General features: G+C 24.8%; 4 protein-coding genes across 8 annotated transcripts; 2 read left to right on the plus strand and 2 right to left on the minus strand.

Annotated features, from left to right (window-relative positions):
* Positions 1-281: 281 nt before the first annotated feature.
* Positions 282-1,692, plus strand: LOC127280704 (NKAP family protein CG6066). The gene is made up of 4 exons (XM_051303890.1): positions 282-503; positions 635-722; positions 857-1,245; positions 1,343-1,692. Exons 1-4 carry the CDS (start codon positions 412-414, stop codon positions 1,518-1,520), a joined length of 747 nt encoding a protein of 248 aa, XP_051159847.1. The 5' UTR covers positions 282-411; the 3' UTR covers positions 1,521-1,692.
* On the minus strand, positions 1,679-3,362 carry LOC127280705 (rhodanese domain-containing protein CG4456-like). Of its 4 annotated transcripts, none has more exons than XM_051303891.1 (5): positions 3,224-3,362; positions 2,467-2,611; positions 2,180-2,380; positions 1,932-2,094; positions 1,679-1,859 (listed from the first exon to the last, which is right to left on the minus strand). In XM_051303891.1, exons 2-5 carry the CDS (start codon positions 2,609-2,611, stop codon positions 1,805-1,807), a joined length of 564 nt encoding a protein of 187 aa, XP_051159848.1. In that variant the 5' UTR covers positions 3,224-3,362; the 3' UTR covers positions 1,679-1,804. The 4 variants fall into 4 exon arrangements, with proteins under 4 accessions (XP_051159848.1, XP_051159849.1, XP_051159850.1 ...); XM_051303892.1 differs by having other exon boundaries at positions 3,089-3,231; XM_051303893.1 differs by lacking the exon at positions 2,467-2,611 and having other exon boundaries at positions 3,224-3,342.
* On the plus strand, positions 3,347-15,213 carry LOC127280700 (angiomotin-like 2a). 2 transcript variants are annotated; one of them, XM_051303886.1, is made up of 14 exons: positions 3,347-3,486; positions 4,043-4,105; positions 5,099-5,218; positions 5,357-5,538; positions 5,741-6,003; positions 6,129-6,324; positions 6,474-6,760; positions 7,054-7,454; positions 7,511-7,656; positions 7,731-8,056; positions 8,151-8,285; positions 8,370-8,554; positions 8,625-8,779; positions 9,826-15,213. In XM_051303886.1, the coding sequence occupies exons 3-14, from the start codon at positions 5,128-5,130 to the stop codon at positions 10,705-10,707; spliced, it is 3,249 nt and encodes a 1,082-aa protein (XP_051159843.1). In that variant the 5' UTR covers positions 3,347-3,486; positions 4,043-4,105; positions 5,099-5,127; the 3' UTR covers positions 10,708-15,213. The 2 variants fall into 2 exon arrangements, with proteins under 2 accessions (XP_051159843.1, XP_051159842.1); XM_051303885.1 differs by lacking the exon at positions 4,043-4,105 and having other exon boundaries at positions 3,363-3,486.
* A 374-nt stretch (positions 15,214-15,587) lies between these two features.
* On the minus strand, positions 15,588-22,516 carry LOC127280703 (cytochrome P450 4C1-like). The gene is made up of 12 exons (XM_051303889.1): positions 22,220-22,516; positions 21,752-21,861; positions 19,100-19,190; positions 18,316-18,501; positions 18,043-18,136; positions 17,828-17,930; positions 16,983-17,082; positions 16,729-16,838; positions 16,577-16,645; positions 16,328-16,496; positions 16,019-16,198; positions 15,588-15,823 (listed from the first exon to the last, which is right to left on the minus strand). Exons 1-12 carry the CDS (start codon positions 22,368-22,370, stop codon positions 15,660-15,662), a joined length of 1,527 nt encoding a protein of 508 aa, XP_051159846.1. The 5' UTR covers positions 22,371-22,516; the 3' UTR covers positions 15,588-15,659.
* Positions 22,517-22,544: the final 28 nt, after the last annotated feature.

A 22,544-nucleotide genomic window follows, 5' to 3' on the forward strand; every position in this document is an offset into this window, starting at 1 on the left:
TAAAATAATGATTAAATTTTTTTTCAAAACTTAACTTTCATATTGCGCATGCCTTAAGATAAATGCTTTTCATTGGTTTCTTTTTTCCCGCGCATATTTATAAAAATTTAGGTTCATTTTATTTATAAAAGTAAAATAACTATTATATTGGTGATTAATATAAAATTATTAGTGATTGAATTGAAATAAATAATTATTTTTTTCTTAGTTAAAAAGATGTTTAAATTAAATATGCGCTGGAATAATCTTGAGGCTTGCGCAATATAAAAGTGACAGATTAAGAGGTTATGTTCAGTGGCATGTTTGTAGTGTTCTGAGTTGTTGACGTTGAGTTGGATTGACGTCAAGATTGTCAATTTTTAGAGTTTAAAGTATTATTGAATGTTTGCAAATTAAAATTAATTTTAAAAAATGGATGATACTAGAAGATTGAAACTTAGAGAAGAAATTGGATTACGTGGAGTTGATGGAGTTTGGGGGAAATCGCCAACAAGAATCGAAGAGTAAGTTAGATTTTGTCGAATTTATTAACAATAAAAAATTTGTATTAACTTACATTATTTTGTTTTCAATTTATTTTTATTGATTTTTCATTTATATATTTTTTTTCATGTTTTCTAATCAAACTTTTCAGTTCTGAAGATGAAGAAGAAGTTTTACACAAGAAAGTAGATGAATCAGTGTCTAATGATCGAAAGAGAAAGAAAAAAGAGAAAAAGAAGGTAAAAAATTTTATGCTTTTATTAGAAAAAATAATTTTCAATATGAATGTCTGGTTTTTCAATTTCTAAAACAATTTTTCTATTAATTTTTAAATAGATATATAAAAAAATTAAAACTTTAAATGTTATTTTAGAAAAGTAAGAAGCATAAGAAAGAGAAGAAAATGAAGAAGGAGAAGAAGAATAAAAAGAAAAAGAAGAAAAAATATTCCGATTCATCATCAGAGGAAAGTTCAGATGAAGAATGGGCTGAAGAATCAACATCAACGAAAAAATCAAAGACTAAAGTTAGAAATAATTCAAGTTCCGATGAGAGTGCCGAGGAAATTATTGGTCCATTACAAAAGCAACAGATTACATTATCAGCTAAAGAATTTGGTAAAGCACTTTTACCTGGTGAAGGTGCAGCGATGGCAGCATATGTTGCTGAGGGTAAAAGAATTCCACGAAGAGGAGAAATTGGTCTTACTTCCGATGAGATTGCTTCATATGAATCAGTTGGTTATGTTATGAGCGGTAGCAGGTATTTTACATTAATTTTTAAATACGAAAACATTTTTTTTTTTTTTTTTTTTATAAAATTCGAAGAGATTTATAAATTTATTTTCTTCTTTTTTTAGACATCGACGAATGGAGGCTGTGCGTATAAGAAAGGAGAATCAAATTTATTCAGCCGATGAAAAGAGAGCTCTTGCTATGTTTAGTAAAGAGGAAAGACAAAAAAGAGAGAATTTGATTCTCGGTCAATTCCGTGAAATGGTGAGACAAAAATTAGCACAAGATCAGACGAAAAAATAAGATTTAGAAAGAGAAAAAAAAATTGTCTGTAAATATCATTTAAGATTTTTTTCTTTAGGATTCCTTTTGTACATAATACAAAAATAATTTGTCCATATTGTGTATTTATAACTAATTGTAAGTTATGAATTTTAATAGATTTAATTTAAAATAAATTAAGTCCTGTTTCTAAGTTTTTTTTGGTAGTAAAATTTTTTTATTATACTTTTACAAATGCAAAATGACAATATGAGTTATTTTTTTTTTTTTTTTTTTGATTTACTTCATTCGCAACTTCTTCTTTTCTAACACTTTTGTTTTTGCTCCCATTCACTCCAACCCCCTTTATAATTATAAACACTGAAAGTAAAATTTAAAAATGTATTGCAAATTTAATATAAGTAATTGTTTTTTTAGAATTAAGATACATACTTTGTATAACCCAATTTTTTCATTCGATCTTGAACTACGCCACTTCTTTTTCCTGACATACATGAGAAAACTAATTTTGTTTCCTTTGTGGGTAAATCTCTATTATATTTCTCGCAAAATTTATCACTTGTTAATTTTGTCAATTCATCAGCAACATCGCACACTAAAATTTTTCAAATATGAATAATTTTTTTCTACCTTCTTTAAAAAATTTTTTAAATAAATATATTTAGTAATTTTTATCATACTTGGAATGTGAATGCTACCAGGCAATGCTCCGGTTTTATTAATTTCCGCATGTTCACGAACATCAATAATCAAAATATCACAATTATCTTGTGCTTTCAATAGTTGTTCATAATTCATATCAAAATCATTAACATCACCTCCACCACAATTCGCCATTTCTGATTTCAAAACACTTGTACTTGAAAATGATTTATTTACACCTTAAAAAAAAAGAAAGAATGAAATTTAATTGACGAATGCTAATTTACATATATAAATATATATATATATATATATCTATATGTACCGTGAAGAGAATTTGCAAAATGATGTTGCCTTAAAATTTGTGAATGAAAAATTCTTAACGATGGTGCAGATTTTAAAAACAATGGCAAATTAATGATCCGATGGAGAAAACGAGTTTTATGACAATTCATTATGACCTTTGACATCTGCATCATGGAATAGAAAATTCTAACTATTTATTTATAATATAACTTGTTTCTTCTATTTTTAGCAATAAAAAAAAAATACTACAATTTTTAGGGACAATATTTGTTTCTTTTTGGTTAGCCCAGTGGTTCTGTCATTAAACATACTTGTAATTTATCCACTAATTGAGAACAAGTTTTTTTTTTTTTTTTTTTTTGCAATTTCCAAACATTAATTTTATATCAACCAATAAAAATCGATGGCGCGAAAATGTTTTTAGAATTTAAAATCAGAAATACCATTAGTTAAATAAATTAAAAAATAAAAATAATTATTTTGAATGAAACATCAAAATGGAAAATAAGAATACAATTTTTCGTTTAAAAATAAATTATTAATTTTAAATTCATTTTACGGGAAAATTGCCATTTATCATCAATTAAAATTCTTTTTTTTTACCAACATTGAATACATTGAAATTAAAATGAAATTCGCACCTTGGTTAGTCCCTTAAAAATGATTTAAACGCGTTAAAAAATCATATCATTCAACAATAATAAATTACAATTAATTACTTATTGAAATCATCAGAAAAAAAACACGAATTAAATATTCTTGCGTCACCCACTTACAATCACACAAGAATCCCTGAAAGCCTCGATTTTTCCACCTTTTTACTCCCACACGTGCGTCATCACTTGAATTCGAAGGTGAAAAAAAAAAAAAAAAAAAAGAAGATGGTGAGAGTGCCCCCTTTCAATTGTGGCGCCACTAACGAGGAATTTGACAACTATAAATTTTTATTTCTCGTGCGCGGAGGAGTAAAGTGTACCAATTTATATTGAAAATAATTGCGATTCTCTAAAGGCTGTTTTGGATAAATAACTCGTATTGTGTGAGTAAATTGTGTAACAATACTTTAAATATAATTAGAATTTAATTTTTTCTTTTAATTTCATATGCAATTACAAGAAGCTTTGGCAGATGCATTTGGGTGATATGTCCTTTTGTTTATTTGTGTAGTTCTCTCTGGGGAGCTCCAAAGAACTTTTTGATAGAAAGAGATAGAGATAGAAAGAGAAAGAGAGAGAAAGAAAAAAAAATGCATGCCATTATCCGCAGTTATAATTTTCGCGAATTACACTTTTGCTATAATGACAAATGCAATTGTCAATGAGATACTGGCGAGTTTAATGATTTGTGCGATGCTTCATAATAATCAAATCTTTTATATCTTTTTTGATATTATCAAACATTCCTGAGTGTTGACACCTCTGTCAGCGCTCTGTGTGCCTTGTCAGTGGGCGCGTTCAACACGAGTTATTCGTTAATTTCTTTTGTTTTTTTTTTTTTTTAAATAATTTTCTTTTTGCTTCTTAAATACACATTTTCAATTTTTCCCACAAGTTTTAATTCTTTTCGTTATGTGGTTTTTTATTTGGAATCTGCAGCTGCCTCTGTCTTCCAGTTCATCACTTCCATTTCATCCGTTTCAGAATGGAGTTCACTCCAAGGTTGAGTATTTTACGTGATATCGGTTTAGATGACAATTAATATTATTTTTAAATTATTTTATATATAAATTGCTCCGATTCTTGTCAAAAACAAATATATTATTTTTTATATTAAAATTCTTTGGTTTTTTTCATTTTTTTTTTTGAAAGTAAATAAAATTTATAAATTGTTAAATCATTTAAAGAGATCTTGTAAAGAATTGACTTTTTATTTGCTTATTTATAATTTATTAATAATAAACAGTAAAATACTTTTGTATTTAATAACAAATTTTTTATTGTAAACAATAAATACAGTGACAAAATTGAAAATAATTTTAAGATATTTGCATTGCAAAATTTTATTGGTCAATCGAGAGAAAAATGACAAATTAACATTTATTACACAAGCAAATTATAACATTTTTCATTTATTTTTTTTTTTATAAAATTTATTGTATAATTTAATTGTGTAATCGAATTTTTTCATTTAGCGTAAATGTAATTTATCAGAAAAAAAACGAAATTAACTAATTGATACAATAATCATGTTTTGCATAATATGATTATTGAGATTCTTTCAATGAACTATCTTTAGATTAAATAGAATGGAGGTTAGCGCTTTTTTTTTGTTGTTGTATGTTTATTGGTTTTACGGCCTTTGATCTTGTGAGTTGTATATTTTATCTAATATATGGTAAAATATGTTTTGAAACGATTAAAATTGATAAAACATCTGCTTTCGAAGTTTTAAACTACAAAAACTTTTTTTTTTGCTTCATTCGACAACAAATACGTTTAAATACTTTGTTTTTAATTTCAATACTCTTATTATGTAATGTTAATCTAAAAATAGAATTTTTTTTTTTTTAGAAAAAAAATTTAATTTTCAAAATCTCAATTTTTATCTTTTAGGGTGATCTTAATGAAAAATACCAGAAACAATTTAAATTCCTTGAATAGTAAATGAATTAAATTCTAATTAAATTTTGTTCAATATTCTTTAATTTGTAGGTCAGACAAAAAACATTTAACATAAATGAATGTTTAACGACATGAGTTCCCTTCAACAAACGAGTCGGTTTCTGCCTTTTTCTAATAGTAACATACAAAGAAAGCAACTATCAACTCAAGGTAAGTTTAAAAAAAAAAATAATTAATTCTTGTGACAATTATCATTGAAAACCAAAAATTACTATTTTCTAATTGCGATTATAATAATGTAAAAATAGTTTTTCAACTAACAATTGTTTTTTTTTTGCAATTTAACAGGTGGTTTACCTAAAAGCTTGAGTGGTAGTGATACCGACGTTTCAACATCAAACGAAAATTTAAGTAACGAGGAGCGCTATGTGATAAGACACACAGCTCGTCAGGAGCCACAAGGTCAAGAGAATCAACAGCAAAGTCCCTCTAGATCTTCAAGTCACAAGGAAAACATACCAAATATCCAAGTAAGTTTTTTTTAATATTTTAAATTACATAACTTTTTTCTTTTTAATTATCTATTTATGTAACGTAAATTTCGTTATATGAATAGGAAGGACAATTTTTTGTGTTTGGTAATCTTTTTTTTTCTTTTATCTCTATTTCTTTGTTTAGGAAAACAAAACTCTTACATAAGTTTATTTCAAACAATATATTCGTTTTACACAGGGTAATCTCTTGAACAGAAATAGTTTAAAGGATAGTTTAAATGGATCAAATCGAAATAGTTTGAAGGAGAGTTTAAATGGTTCAAATCGCAATAGTCTTAAGGACAGTATCAATGGATCGAATCGCAACAGTTTAAAGGATAATTTAAGTAATCGAACGAGTGTTGGTTCTAATAGAAGCAGTTTAGATGTTTCGACCAGCTCGTATAATACACTTATTATTCATAATGCAAATGAAGAATCTTCTTGGGCACCTTCGGGAAGGTAATATTTTTTTTCAAAATAATAATGAAATTTTTTTGAATATTTAGTTGAATTTTTAAATCAATATAATTAAGAATAAATTGTGAATTTTTAATTGAAAATGTTTTTTTTTTCTATTTTTAAAGGTTGTCAGGTCTCGTGAGAGACCATGGCGATATGGGGTATTTATATTGTGAAGGTGGTGGAAAAGGGCATTCTAATAGCCCTACAATGCAATCATTATCAAGTTTACCACATGACGATCATCTTTATGAGCAATCGGGAAATGGTGGCTGTCAAGAAATTACCGATATCCCAGACGATTATCTCAGTCAATCGCAGGTATTTTATCTTTATTATCATGAAAAACTTGTTATGGCTCTTTAATAATTATCATTATTTTTTTTTCCATTAAATTTTTTTTACCTGTATTTTTATTTATTTTTACTTTTTATTGAAAAGGAAATAAATTCTTGAATATTGTTTCATAGGTTTTGAAACATCTTGCAAAGGAAGTGAAGGTTCCCTCTTATGGTAAATTGTCGGGAAATGACAATAGTATAGATATGAGAATAAGAGAAAATGATCGTGGAAAACAAACGGATTATGAAGATAGACCTTCATCTTCTTCTTATACCACAACATTGTTACCTTTAAAAAGTAAACATAGATTACTTGGACCTACGGAAAAATTAACTCTTTCTCGTTCGCAGCCCGATTTGTCACGAATTGGAAAAGTTGACATTGATAATTATGATCCACGAACAACTTCTCCCAGGTAATTGTATAATAGAAAATAATTTTTTTTTTTTTTTTGAAGATGAAGATAGTTTAAAATTAATTCTCCCATTTAAAAGAATGTCGATACTAATTATTGAGAATTTCAAATAAAGTTATCGGTCACTTATTATCTACTGATAATATCGTTTTAATGACATTTTCTATTTTTAATTTCAAATTCATAACAAAAATGTAATCTTAATTCTTTTTTTTTTAAATTTGTTTCTCTTATTTATATATTTTTACTATTAATTGTGTTTTAAGTTATAATAATCGAAAAAAAAATTGTAGGCCTCAAACAAAAGGGAGAGAAGACATTGAGACAGCGGCAGGTGAAATTTGGCCGCCATCTGCAATGGTACAAATAGTAATTCAAGAAAATAGTGCCTTAAAATTGGAACTTGAGCGTTGTTATAATAAAGTAGCAAAATCACAAAAGCTCGAACAGGAAATTACAAAGGTACATCGAGCGCATGAGGATTTAGCAGCATCATGTGAACGACGTGAGAAACTTGAGAGAGCAGCGAGACTAAGACTACAAAGTGATTGTCGAAGATTGACAGAATTAAATCGTGCCTTGAGAGATCAAATTGATCTCTTATCATCGAGAACTGACAGTCCACCAATTGTTGAATCAATGCGTAAAGAATTAACACAACGAGAATTATTCATCGGTCAACTTATCACACAAAGTATGTTTTTTTGAAATTTTTGTTTTTCTTTTTATTATATTCTTTTTTTCTTTTAGATAAGGAACTCGCGGCGGCAAAAGAACGACAGGAAATTGAACTCGCTGCACAACGAGCGACTCTACAAGAGCAACGTACGCATATTGATATATTGGACACTGCTCTCACCAATGCGCAGGGAAATGTTGTGCGTCTTGAGGAAGAGGTAAAAAAAAAATTTGTTTATAAGAAAAATAAATTGAAATGTTGATCTTTTCTTTTTCATTTCTAATTTGACAGTCGCGTAAAAAACAAGTTTACGTGGAACGTGTTGCACAATTGCAACGTGCCTTGTCTTCCCTTCAAGCATCGAGCGATAGACGCGAAGAAACTGAAAGACAATTGAGAGGACAATTGGAAAGAGAATTACGAGAAGGTGGAAATGGTGGTGTCAATGGAAATGAACATTCGGCGAATGGTGAAACAATTGCTGATTTAAAACGAAGACTGAGAGAGAGAGATGAAAAAATTATGTCACTCGAGGGGGATGTCACTAAATGGGAGCAACGCTATCTTGAGGAAAGCGCTTTGCGACAAGCCGCTATTGACGCTGCTAGTCTTCCAAAGTAAGTTTTTTTTCAGGATTTTTGATATCAATTTTATTTTTAATTGTAAAAATAGTTGAAAGGGGGAAATAATTTTTTTTCTATTTTTTGTTAGAGATGCGAAAATTGCTGCATTGGAGAAAACGAGTCAAGACGCTGAGAAATTGATAGCGGAGGCACGTTCGGAAAAAATGCGTCACATGGACGAAGTTCATGCCGCACAAAAGAAGCTCGCCGATTTAGAATCTAGGTATTTAAAAGAATTATTATTTTTTAATTATTATTTTTTTTTTATTCAATTTGGAAACATTAATTATTTTTTTTTTCATTTTAGAATGAAAGATCTAGAATCGAAATTGGCAGAAAGGGACGCAATGATACGCGTTCTTCAGAAACATACCTATGATAAGGATAGTAGTTGCAGTAGTGGTGTTGGTAGTTATCCGGCTGCACATTCATCTCATTCCAGTACTTCGGCAGATCATCATCATACGGTATTGACGAGTACTCCCGAACTTGGTAAGTTATATTGAAAGAAAATTCTTATCAAAATAATTTTTAAATTCTAATTACTTTTTATTATTTTTAGTGAGCAGCGTATTGGGCGGTGGAAGTGGTTACGGAAGCACGGGATCTTATGGTGTGTCCGACAGCTATAAATACAGAAAGCAGGGAAGTTTTGAACAAACAAATAAGAGCCTTGACGATCAATTGAAGGAGCTGGACTCTCAACTCCTTAGCAAGGTAGGCAGAATCTCCACAGTGTAGTGCTCTGTATAATCGTGTCTCGATTCACATCAAATCTCTTCCCAGTCATCGCAAAAAAAAAATCATTTTATTTTCTAATATTTTCCTCTCTTTAAATTAGTAAAAAAAAAAAAAGTTCAAATTCGGATAAATATAAAAAATACATCGTTTAAAAAAAAAAAAATTGTAGCAGAAGCTGATCACGAAAAAATTTACAGAACACACACTACAAAAAGGTATTCATTGTGTTTTGTGTTAAGTTTGAAGCATTTAGAGCATTGAAAATCTTCACTCAAGGGCATGTAGCTTTTTCGTAAACAAAATTGAAAAAAAGTATTTTAAAAAAAAAACCGTATATTTAACTACCTGCTCTTGTTATTGTGAAATATTACGATATTCTGTTAATGAAACAAAATATCGTAAATACTCGTGTGGTAGTTTTTTTTTTATTCTTTTCATTAAAAGTCAAATTCAAAAAAATTAACTTTTCAAAAAAAAATTGATAGTGTTATTTTTAAAATGTTATCGACAAAAAAAAATTTAATTTTTTGAACGCGATTGTAATAACGATTAAAATCAAAAGTTTCATAATAATTAAGTGATTGATTCATGTTATGTTCATGGTTTGATGAAAAATATAACCAGTAACGGAGTTTACATAACGGTTTTGGCGTTTTTTAACAAACAAACAAAAAACAATTTTTTTTTCTTTTTGGAGTGTTCCAACTAATTTCCTTTTTCCCTGAACAATATGGTCCGGATGTGTTTTTTTTTTTTAATTAAAAAAAAAATTTTCAATCGAAATTTTTCATTGCAACAAAAAAACTAAATATTAATTTTTGATATTAAAGTAATTCAGCTAATTTTGGAAAAAAGGCACTTTTTTTATGAATCTGGACCATTGTTGTTTCCTATGTACCAAAAAAAAGCAAAAAACAAACTTTTTCCAGAGTGCGCATGCGCTGTTGTGGCGAGCACTAACCCTTATTCCAGGTTCCCGGTGTCTCCTTCTCCAACGCGATGGTATTCTTCTTTTTTTTCAGCGGGCACTTTGCTGTTTTCCAGGATTCTCTAATCCAGGCACTGCGTCGCGAAAAGGAAAAATACCCAAGCCATTATTGGCGAGTGTAAATAGTGCAGTAAGCTCGAGTACAGCATCAAGTAAAAGTCGTTTATTGGACGATTCAAATGGCGAGACAACTGGCAGCCTTATGGAATTTGCAACAACAACATCGTCACGTTTTAAAGGTACAGTATCGAGATTATCAGTGGAGAAACCCGAGGAGATGATGCTTCTTGAAAAACAAGGACGAAGTTCACAACGTCAACGAATGCAAGAAGGTGAACCAAGAAGAGCCGGTAGTCTACCACCAAGTTCACTTCCACGTCCACCACGTTCATTAAAATCAACAAATTCACGTTATTGTCGTCTCAGTGATTCGGAGGCAAGAAAAAAATCTGATCCTGGACCAGTGATTGATAATGGAATTAAAACAACAACAATTGATTATGGTAAATTTGCACAACGTCGAAAGAAATGTGAACCTTTTGGTCAAAGTTCATCATCATCATCATCATCATTGAAAAAAGGTTCATCATCAACAGTTTGTGAATATGAAAGATTGGGTGAAATTGATAAAAAAAAACAAATTTTACTTGAGGTAAAACATCGTGAACAACATGGACGTTCATTGATACCACCACCATCGCGACGAATTGGCGAATATGGTAGATTAAGCGATGGTGATGGTAAAGTGTCATTGAGAAAACAGGGTTTCATCAGAGGTCAAAGTACAGGGAGTACTGTCAGCAGTAAAAGTGGACGAGATTCCGGTGGTACTGCCAGTAGTGAGGCATCAACTTCATCACTTCCACCGACAAAGGCCAGGTCAATACCACGACCTAATTATCGCATTCAATTCTAATTTGCGAGAGAGATAGAGAGAATGCTTAAGAATTAGATTTTCAGGTGATTCTAAAAAAAATCTATTTTCTTTTTTAATTTCCCTTTCACGGTGCTTTAGAAGCAATTTTTTTTACAAAAAATTGGTGAATATTTCAAATTATATTTTCATCTAAATTAAAATTATTATTCTACTTTGCAAAAAATTTTTTTTTTATTCTAAAATTGTAAATTCTAAAAAAAACAATTTGAAAAATTTTGTAAAATATATGTATTTATTTTATCAAGATTATGTCAAAGTTGTGATAAGCTTTTATGTAAAAACAAAAAATTATTGCGATTTTGACATGCCCTTAAGAATGATGATTCTTTAAAAACAATTTAAATATAAAATGTAATTAATTATTTTAAAAAATTGTTTTAAAATTTAGATTTAAAGACTAAATAGAATTTCTTTTCAATTGATTCGAAGAAAAATAAGCGAATAATTTATATATTAAATAATATTTAAATTTATTATTGAATTTATTATAATTTCCAAAGTATTTGAAATGAGTCGAAGATATTTTGATATTATATTTATATACCTGCACCCCGAACTGTATATGTTTACATTGAAATACAAAGGCGCGCTACCCTTAAGGTCACAACAATAGAAAATGGGGGAAATCACAAAGATAATTAAATCAGTTACAATTCGTGTCTTCTGTTAACATTCAATTAATGTGAATCTAAAATTTTCTAACGCTTTTTACTTTTTTTCATTCGTTTTTATTTTGAATTTTCATATTTGAAAAAAAATGATTAGAGTGCTCGATATTTTTTTAGAAAAAAGTATTTATTTATTTTCAATTTCGGGAGTGATACATTTTTTAAATCGCGAGTGCTTTTCAGAAGATAATCGTCCGAAATGATACATCGGTTTTAAACAAAGGTTAGAGATACATGTTTTTGTAAATAATAATTTTTATTTAATAATTAATTACATTTTATATTTACAGTACTTTTATTGAGTGCTCTATAGTCAAAAAAAAAAAAAAAAAATGAGTGTAAAAAAATATTTTCTGGAAATTTTTTTATTTAAGTGTGGCCAAAAGAAAATTTTTTTTTTTAGAATCACCTTGAGACAAAGCCATAATAATCCCTTAATTACAATTAATTTTACAAAATACGATAGATTCCACGAATTAATAAATGCGCCATAATAGTTGAAAAAAAAGCAACGTGGACGTTCATGAGTACGTAGTACATTGTATAGCGTTTAATAAGACCTAGTCATTACCAAAGTAACTTCCGTGCGGACGAAAATTTCCGTTTACCATGTGCGCAGTAAATAATCGTACATTTTTTTAAAGGCTCGTTCATTAGCTTACAAGAATTGCGGTAAAGTGTCTGTAAAAAAAAAAAAATAGATATTCTATAAGACAATAAATATTTTTTTTCTCTCTTCCATATAAATATTGAAATCAACTATAATGCTGCCAGGATAAAAGATTACAAAAAATTAATTTCGGCTTTATAAAAAAAAAAAAAAAAAATTGCTTTTTCAATTCAATATTTCTGAAAATAATTTTATTTGTAAAGAAAAATATTTTTTTAAATTTTGAAAAATTATTACAGCATTTGTCGTGATGGATCTGTTAAATTTTTTTTGGTAAGAATTTCTAGAATCTCAAAAAAGTTTAATCTGTAGGGAATTTTTTTTAAATATTGTAAAAAAACGATTATTTAATTATTTTTTATTTCTTTTCAATATAATGCAGGACCAAAGATTAATATTTAAAAAAAAAAAACAAAACGACTTAAGAGGTCCAAATATAGAATTTTGTGTGGGGAATATATATTAAATTTCCTTGTGCGTGTTGTAAAATATTTTTTATACTGTAAATGAAATAAATTAGTTTAATAATTTCTTAGCATTTATATTTTAGGCTGATTTTCAAATTTCTTTTTGAACCTGGCAGTATTATTGTTATTCATTGTAATAAAGCAATCACATTAAAAGGAATTGAATAATGTTCGATAATAAAATGTGTCTAAAGCTGTTTTTTTTTTTTTTTAATTAAAAATTTTTTAATTAAAAAAAAAAATTATTATAAAAAGAATAATTTGAAAAATATATTTTTTATTTGATATCGAGAATATATCAGAGAATTTTCGACTCTTTTTTTAAGTTATAAAAGAATTTTTCAATTTATAAAAATAATTTATTAAAAAAAAACTTTTAAAGAATTTTTGAATTTTTACAAACAATATCGGGAAATTTTTTTTAAGAATATCGCCTTTCTGTACAAAAAAGTACAGATTTCAAATAAGACTGAATGAATGAATAGCTAAAAAAATGAAAAACTGAAAGTATGATAATTGAATTTTAATATGTAATTTTGTTTTCTAATTTATGCCGCACTTTGCGCATTGACGCAACGCCAATTATTCTTCTCTGTTGTCATGATACAAATAACTACTACTCCTACTACTATTACTACTATTTTATTATTTGATTATTGTTATTATTATTATTATTATTATTATTAATATTATTATATTATTATATTATTATAACAAATCATGTCTAATATAATGATCGTATTTATTGAATTGCGCTTTGGTTTCGTCGACATCTATCGCATTAAGAAAAGAAAAAAAAACAGGTACGAGTGAATGGATTGACGTAATTAAAAAAATTTTTTTTTTTTTTGTGATGTAGATTAGATTTTTTGTAGAAAAAGTAGTGATGGATTTTTTTTCTTTTTCCGAGTTTCTCTCGTGGTTTTTTTTTTTTTTTTTGGTATAAAAATATCAAATATCGGAGTATGGAAAATAATTAATCTTTTTTTTTTTTGTAATTCATTGGAAATTTATTTTTAATCCAATGAACGAATGTGCGAGAAATGATTGTGATGCGTTCTAAGGTGATCATATTGATAGTCTTGCATTGAATCTTTGAATACGATTTAAATTGAAAAAAAAAGAAGGAAAAGAAAACCAAAGTCTTGTGTTACCCCATTGAAAGCTTTATATATTTGGTTGTGTTGTAACAGCCATGTAAGAGCTTCACATTTTAGAATTAAAAATTTATTAATAAATTAGAAATTATTTCCGCATATTCTTATTTTAAATATTCAATTTTTTTTTATTTATTTATTTATTTTTCATAACGTGAAATTTATTTTTTTATGGATTTTTCAATTGATCTGATTATAATTTATTTATTTTGATATGAATGATTTTTTTTTTCAATCAGGATTCGCTTGGATAAAGTTTTCGATTGTATTTTTAATCGAAAAATTTTTCGTTGCTTTTTTGGTAAAGTTTCTCTTTTTTTCCAATAAAGTTTTGTACTTAAATCATAGTTACTTCTTTTTCTGTATATTTCGATTTTTTTATATTTTTTTTATATGCTTTCCAAGTGTGAGCGTAAAAGGCTGTTATATCACAATATTTATATAAAGGTGATTTACAAAGGGAGACAAAGACTGACTTGTGTCTTTCTTATAGAGAATCAAAAAAAAAAAAAAATTCAAAATTTGTAAATTCTCAATTCTAATATATCGAAAAAAAATTTTTTCTCTTAGCTTTTACTATTTAGAAAAAAAACAACAATTAAAAATTAGAAATAATTAAAATTAATAAAAAAAATAAATTGTTTTTAAAATGAAGTATATAAAAAGAAAATTCTTTAAACTCTTGTACTTTTTAATAAAAGCGGAAAAAGAATTTCTTTCGTATATTAAAACATACACACACAAAAAAAAGAAAAAAAAAAATTCCGCAAAGAAAAAAATTGTGATGTGTAGTTTTATAAATTACTAATTTATACACAACGTCTTGTACTGTAAATGTGCACTTTAGAATCGTGAAAATCAGTACCTTATTGTAGTATGCAAGAATACCAAATTTTGCACATCGTGGTAAAAAAAAAGAAAAAAAGAATTTTTTTTTTTTTTACTCACGTTGCAAACGTCACCAAAGATGCGTCCTATTCAGGTGACTATACATCGTATCCAAATATTGTTCCTATGAATATTTTCGCGTGTTACGAGTATAGTGCACTGAGATAAAGTAACTATTAAGGCAACATAAATTTGTGTTGATCGTTTGCTCTCTATTTTTGATACGGCCGCTTTAGTGACCCATATTTTTTTTTTCAATTGTACACTTGTTACGCAAAATAATTTTTTTTTTTATACAATTTAAATGAAAAACATTATCTCGTAGAAAGAAAATTTTCTCAAATATGCGTATACAATAGGCTTGAAAATAGATAAGAGTAAGCGGATGTTACGGAGAGGGTGTTTTTTTTTTTTTTTTGTTCGTGAATTGGCGCTTTTTATTTGTAAAAAAGCGTTTTTGGTTGTCTGATAGCTTAACTAACCGGAAATAAAAAAAAAAACCACCAAGTTGTATTGTTTTATGGATGGACGCTTTGTATAAAAAAAAGGAACAAAAAAAAAAAAAAAAAAAAAACAGTGGTAGTTGGCTGATTCGAAAGAATCTTACGAAATATAAGCTATGTTGTAAAGATTTATTTCCGATGATCTGTCTTATCTCATTTCTATCTTCTTTTCCAAAGGAAATGGAAATTGAAACTAAAAATCCGAAAAAAGAATTTTTTTTTTTCAAAATAATTTTAGTCCAATTTGTAGTTAAAATTTAAAGAAATAAATAAATCTATTAAAAAAAGTTATTTTATAAAAATTTTCACAAATTTTTGTTTTATAAAAATAGTTCTTTCGGATTTTAGTTTTGATTTACATTTCTCTGTGTATTTTTATACAAATAATTTTTTTCAGCTAGTAATTAATTTAAAATATTTTTTTTTTTTTATTATATAAACAAATAGAATCTAATATACAAATATTAAAACTAGAAAAAATAATTAAAAAAACGAATATTTTTATAAAAAAAAAAAAATATTTCTCATTTACAATTATTTTTTTTTTGTTTTTTTAATATATTTTATTGTCGATTTATTTATTTGTTTCTTGGAATAAATTTCACACGAATTGGTTGAGCAGGTCTAATAACCAAATCGGCGAGAATATTTATTTCATGTGCCAAATCTATTGCCTCTAATTCAAAATTATAAAGAATGTGCGCAACAATCGCCTTCAATTCAAGTAATGCAAATTTTTGACCTGTAAAAAAATGTTTTCCTCATTAATAAAATATAAGAAATATTTTTTTTATTTTTAATAATAATTATTTTTTTTTATTTAAATAGTAATAATATTTTAATTATAATAAAAATATTATTATTATTTGAATAAAAAAAAAAAAAAATTTTTTGAAAAAATTTAAAATAACATTCGATTTTTTTTTTAAATACTTGCCAATACAATTTCGAGCTCCTGCACTAAAGGGAATATATGAATAAGGATGTCTTCCTTGAATTCGATCAGGTAAAAATCTATCTGGATTATACACCTGTGGATTTGGCCAAAATTCTGGATCTCGATGAAGATCATAAATATAAAGTTGAATACATGAACCAGCAGGGACAACATAATTCTCTAAAATTTTTACACTAATTTTTTTAAATCTATTTTTATTAAAAGAAATTAAAATCAAATTAATTTATTAAAAAAAAAAATTGAAATAATAAAAAAATAATTTTAAAATGAAAATAGAAAAAAAATTACTTAATTGTAAATCCTGACGAATATTTCGTGAAACCATTGGAACGCTGGGATATAATCTTAATGATTCTTTAACACAACGTTCAACGTAAACAAATTTTTGTAATTCACCCATTCCCATTTTACCATTACTTTCTCTCAATACATCATCTACTTCATTTCGTGCTTGTTCCTATTAACAAAAAAAAAAAATCATTTTTTAATTAATAGAATTTTTAAAAATTTTTTCGTATTTTGATTTCTTTTTTCTACCTGAATTTCTTTATGTTCTGCAAGAAGTGATACAGCAAAGCATAAAGCCATTGCAGTTGTGTCATGACCCTGAAAATAGTAAAATTTCATTTAAAAAAATTAGTTAATTTATATTTTATATTTATATATTGCAAATATTTATTATAATAAACCTCAAAAATAAAAGTATCAACTTCTTCTCTAATTCCTTCATCATCAATTTGCTGACCATTTTTTTGTGCAGCTATGAGAGTATCTAACATAGCCATTCTCTTCTTTTTAACTAAAAAAAAAAAAGAAGACAAAATTTTTATATGAAAAAAAAATTCAAATAAAATATGAATTTTTGTAAAATAATTTATTTATAAACAAAAAAATTTCCTAATAATAATTAAAACAGAATTTTAATTTTCGTAATAATTAATACCAAATTCCAAATCGTTGTCAACGTTTTGTGATTTTTTATTTATTTCAATGTTCGATTTTGTCCTTACATCGTCATAATATTTCTTTCTGTCAAAAATTATCTGAAAAATTTATTTATTTTATATTATTTAAATATATGTAATATAATAATAGTAATAAACTGAAAACGAATTGAAATAAAAATTAAAAAGAACAACTTCGTTTTGATACAATTGGGAAATAAAAGATATTTTAAGTAGTAAAAAAGAATGTGCAAACAGTCTGATCGTTGACTTATTTTTCTACTGAGATTATTTTTTCTTTTTATAATTTCAGTAATACAATCTTTGTTTAGTCAGACAAATTAAATAAATATTCTTTCAAGTGATTTGAATAAACTTTATAATTAAATTTCGAGTATTTGAAATATTTTGTCTTACTGTAATTGGTTTTTGTTACTAATAACAAATTTAAAAGATATTTGTCTTAATGAAAATGTCTTTTAATACTAATACATTGTACAAAAAAAACATTTTGTCTGGACTGAAAATGCCTTTTACTAGAATAAAAATAAAAAATGTAGATTTTTTGAAAAAGTTAATTGTCTGACTAAAAATGTATTTTACTACTGATTATTCTAGTTAAATTAATTTTTCCCTCTTCTAATTCTTATTATTATTTTAGTCAAGACATTGTAACGTAGAAATTATCGACTTTTATTATCAATAAATTTTTATTTATCAATAAAAATCTAATTTCCTGTAAAATTTTTTTCTCGAAAAATTAAAGTAAATTAATTAAGCATTTTTAATTAATATATTAGCTAATTTTTTTTATAAAATATTCCAGTTTTTCTTATTGTCTTACCGAATTCGAAAAACCATGAAGAATATTTAATAATTTTGCCTGCTTAATTCCTACAGAGGTTGAATAAAATATTTTATCAGGATGTAACCAAGGTCTGAAGAATCTAAAAAAAAAAAAAAAAAAATTTTCCCTTTATAAATAAATATAAATTAATTAATTAAATTATAAAAATTAAAAAATTGAAGCATAATGGATTTTTTTTTCGACAATTTCACCTGTATATAAACAAGTCGCCTATTTGTGTAACAGCAGACCTATAATCTGTATCTCTGGTATTGACATCGTGAAGTGAAGTCCCCATTGCAGTTTCTAATTAATTTTGATCAATATTTTTAATTATTAAAATATTTTAAAAATAAATTCAAAATTTTTGGAAAATTTATTGCACAAATTTTTGATTAATTTTTAGACTATAATTTAAAATTTTTATTTATTTAATTAAAAAAAAAATATAATTTTTGCAAAAAAAAGTAAACTTTTTTTTTTACCACATATTGCATTTAGGGTGTGTTTAGTCAAAAGTGGTACGATATCCTTGACAAAAGATCCTTTTTCCGATTTCAATGAATTCACAAGGTTTTCTCCATTTTCATTAAAAATATCGACAAAATCCAATAAAACATTAAAATGAAAAGCTGGTGTCAGCATTTTCCTTCTTTTTTGCCATTTCATTCCTGAATAAATTAAATATTTTAAATTGATTTAAAAAAAGGAAACAAATCTAAATTTTTATTTATTTTTTTTTTGCTAAAAAAAAATCTAAATTTTTATTTATTTTTTTTTTTACTAAAAAAAATGTGATAGTCATTATAATGTTTTTGTTATCAGAATTAAGTGGCAAACATTGACCCATTGTAATCAGACGCCCACAAGTGGACTTCGAATGTGACTTCTTCTCTTAATTGTATTAAACTCTTCTATCAAATCAAATAGTTATAAATACAAAATACTTATATATACTATTAAATATCTGGACAGTTAACTATAAACTCGAAAAAAAAACAAAAAGAAAATCTAGACTATTTATATAAAAAAAAAATTCTTTTTTCTAATCAAAAAAGAAAAAAAAATTCATTTTATTTTTTTTTCTCAAATTTAGAATAATTTTTTTCGTTTCGGTAATTGAGGATTTTTCTTGGTTTTTCTGTGGCTATTTAATTATAGAATTTTTTTATAACATAATTTTTATTAATATTAAATTAATATTATTAAATAATTAAAATAATTAAATTAATTAAATTAATTATTATATAATTATTTTCATAAACTTACCGGCACTTGTCAACAATCCAGTTCCTAACCATGGCATTGTCATGTGATAAACATCACCTTTTTCAATATGCTTCATACTTGTTAATAATTTCTAAAAATGCATAAAAAAAAATTTTTTCATTATAATTTTGGTTTATTAATTAAAAAAAAAAATAAAATAAAGGCGGTTTTATAAGAAAAAAAAAACCTTTTATTCTACATTTATTTGAGACAAATAAAATTTATTAAAATCAAATAATTATATTTGTCTCAAGAGCCTAATAACTTTTTGTTTCATATAAAAAAAAAATTTTGATTTAGCAAAAATAAAAAGTTATTTAGCAGTCGAGTAAAATTTCATTCAGCTGAAATAAAATTTATTTAAAACAAATAAAATTTGAGTGCAAATAAAATTATATAAAATTTATTCAAAACATAAATAGGTAAGTATTTTATTTGGCTTTGAGAAAAATTTATATTTTTGCTCTGTGCGTAATTATTTTCATATAATAATATAATTCATTATAATAATAATTTGTCACTGAAAAAAATTAAATCTAATGCAATGATTGGCAAAAAAAAAAAAAAAAAATTTCAAAGTCAATTTAATAAAAAAAAAAAAGAAGAAATTAATCACCGTCTACTGATTCTAATCTCAAAAATATTGCAACATCATTTTTTTGTAGAATATCAAAAATCAATCTTTTAATCAAATAATGATTTGCAATAAATAAATAAAGGGAGAGAGGGAGATGAAAAATATAATATATAATACTCCGCATATACACTTCCGTTCATAGTCCAAAGTTTCAAAGCAATTGTCTATATATGCTGATTAAGAAATTTTTTATATCTTCCAGACGAGTTTGTTGCAAAGAAAATTAAAAAAAAAAAAGAAAATATAAAATGAAATACAAATATGTCGATGATAAGAAAGGGGCATAAATGCATAATATAATACACATAATTTCTTACGTTCTCGAGGCCGCTATAATTTTATATATATATATATATATATATATATATATCGCGATATTTCATTGTCTGGACATCCCGGCAATACGTCACAGAGATAACAATTAATACGTATTTGAATTGATTAAAAGTGGGCGTGTTTGTGACATTTGAACGTCTCTTTTCAAAGATTAAAAATATAAACTAATTAATTGATACATCAACAATTAATTATTTATTGGTCAAAGATTATTATATATATATATGTATGTATATATTTATAAGGACAAAAATTGTTTTTTTTTTAAATTAAACATTTTTACACAATTATGTCTGGCATTTTCAAAATATGTTTTTCAATGTCTTTCATAATATAAACAAATAATTAATAAAAATTTATTAAAAAATAATTGCAATTTAATAATTAAAAAATATAATTTAAGAATTATGAATTTTTATTTAAAAAAATGTTTTTAAACTTTTTTGTTCAAAATGCATTTTTGAAAAAAATATTTTAAACTTTTTTTTATAAATTCTTTTGAAAAGGTTGTAAACTTTTTTTTTTTTATAAATATTTACATATATTTTTTTTTTATATGCGAAAACAATCAGACAAAATATATATGTTAACTAATTTTTTTAAATTTATATATAAATTATTATTTTTAATAAAAATTTTGCATAGAATAGAAATTATTTATTAATTATAATAATAATTATTGTTATAAGTAAGCGGAAAAAAGAAATTACAAAACGATATAAAAATATATATATTTTTTTAAATTGTCAGTAAATATGAATTCTACTGTATCGGCTTAAAATTTCTTTGCGCCTTACTCTAGGCAACAAATTTCATTTAAATATTCATTATTGTTTGAAAAATTAAAGAAATAAATACTTATAAAGCCTTGAGATAGATTTTTATTTAATTCAAATAAACTATTTTTGAAATGAATAAAAAAATTTCTTTCGACGTGTATTTATGAATTAACTTTTTTTATAATTAAAAAATTAAAATATAATTAAAAAAAAATTAGTTACTAATTTTAATTGATAATTTTAATTACCAATTTTAATTAGCAATTTAAAAAAAAAATTTAATTCAGCTTTTTAAAATTAATTATACGATTAATTAATTATTAATCACGCAAAAAAATCTTAACCTGGAACAGCGATATATTTCTCTAGAATAGCGAAAAATTTCCCTGTTTTAATGAAACATATCGCTGTTCTAGGTGAAATTTTTTTTGGCGTGATCAATTGATAATATTAGATATAATTATTATTAATAATATAATAATATTATTAATAATATATTAATAATATAATAATATTATTAATATAATCATTTTTTTTTGAAAATAATTTTTATGTATTTATTTTAATTTAATAAAAGAATTTTAATTACTATTATAATTATTTAAAAAAAGTTATTCTTATTTTAAGAATATATTTTAGCTTCCAATATATATTTTTAAAACATAAAATATTTTTAATTTACGAATTTATTTCTTAATTTAAGAATATTATACTTGAATACTATAATGTTAATAAAATGGAAACGATTTTCTATTTCTTCTTTCTATTTTTAAATACTAATATATTTTCAAATTTAAATCAAGAAATTTATGAAAAATGAAAATTCGATTTTTTCTTTATTAATTTAAAAGTAATTATATCAAAAAAAAAAAAATATTTTTAACTAAAAAAAATTCTTACCTCAGCATCGTCAGGGTGATAAATATTAACAAAAGGTCTTCCAAAGTTCCAAGTTCTATTTATGGGATAAAATTCCCTGTTTATTTTTCTCTTTACATTCCATAATTTATCTGTAATAATTAAAAAAAAAAAAAATTAGTTTTTTTCCCAATTTTTTAGAATTGTTTCATCTGAATGCAAAAAATAATAAATAAATATTTTATATATCATATTAAAAAAAAAATATTAAAAAAAACTAATAATTTACATTGTTAAAAAAAAAATTTTTTTTTAATTAAACAATTCTCTTTTGTTTTTAACATAATTAGAATAATAATTTTTTTTTATTAAAATTTTTCTTTGACATTTAATTGTAAATGGTTAATTTTTTTTTTAAGAGAAAAAAAAGAATTTATATAATTATTAATATTAGAAGAAGAAAAAAAAATCACAAAAGTAGAAATCAATTTGTTTTTTAAGAGTCCTTACTTTGTGGGACCATAAAACTTAAAATATTCCCAAATATTGGTAGGGGTTTTGGTCCAGGTATTTTATTAATAATAATGCCCTTTTTATCATAATGAACTAAAAAATGAAAAACACCTAATGCTATCACGAAAAACACCAAAATAATTATCATTTTTTTTTTTTGTTTTTTTTTTTTAATTTATCAATATTTAGTAGTTTTAGTAATTTTTCATAATTTTCAAAAAAATGAAAAAAAAATTGCAAAATATTTTTTATGGCAAAAATTTGCTAATATTTTTTTTTATTAAATTATTTGTTAATAATAAAAATAATAATAATAATTTGT

The sequence above is a fragment of the Leptopilina boulardi genome, unplaced genomic scaffold (assembly GCF_019393585.1).
Source record: "Leptopilina boulardi isolate dan_hultmark-lab unplaced genomic scaffold, ZJU_Lbou_2.1 LbouV2_249, whole genome shotgun sequence".
Taxonomy (NCBI): Eukaryota; Metazoa; Arthropoda; class Insecta; order Hymenoptera; family Figitidae; genus Leptopilina; species Leptopilina boulardi.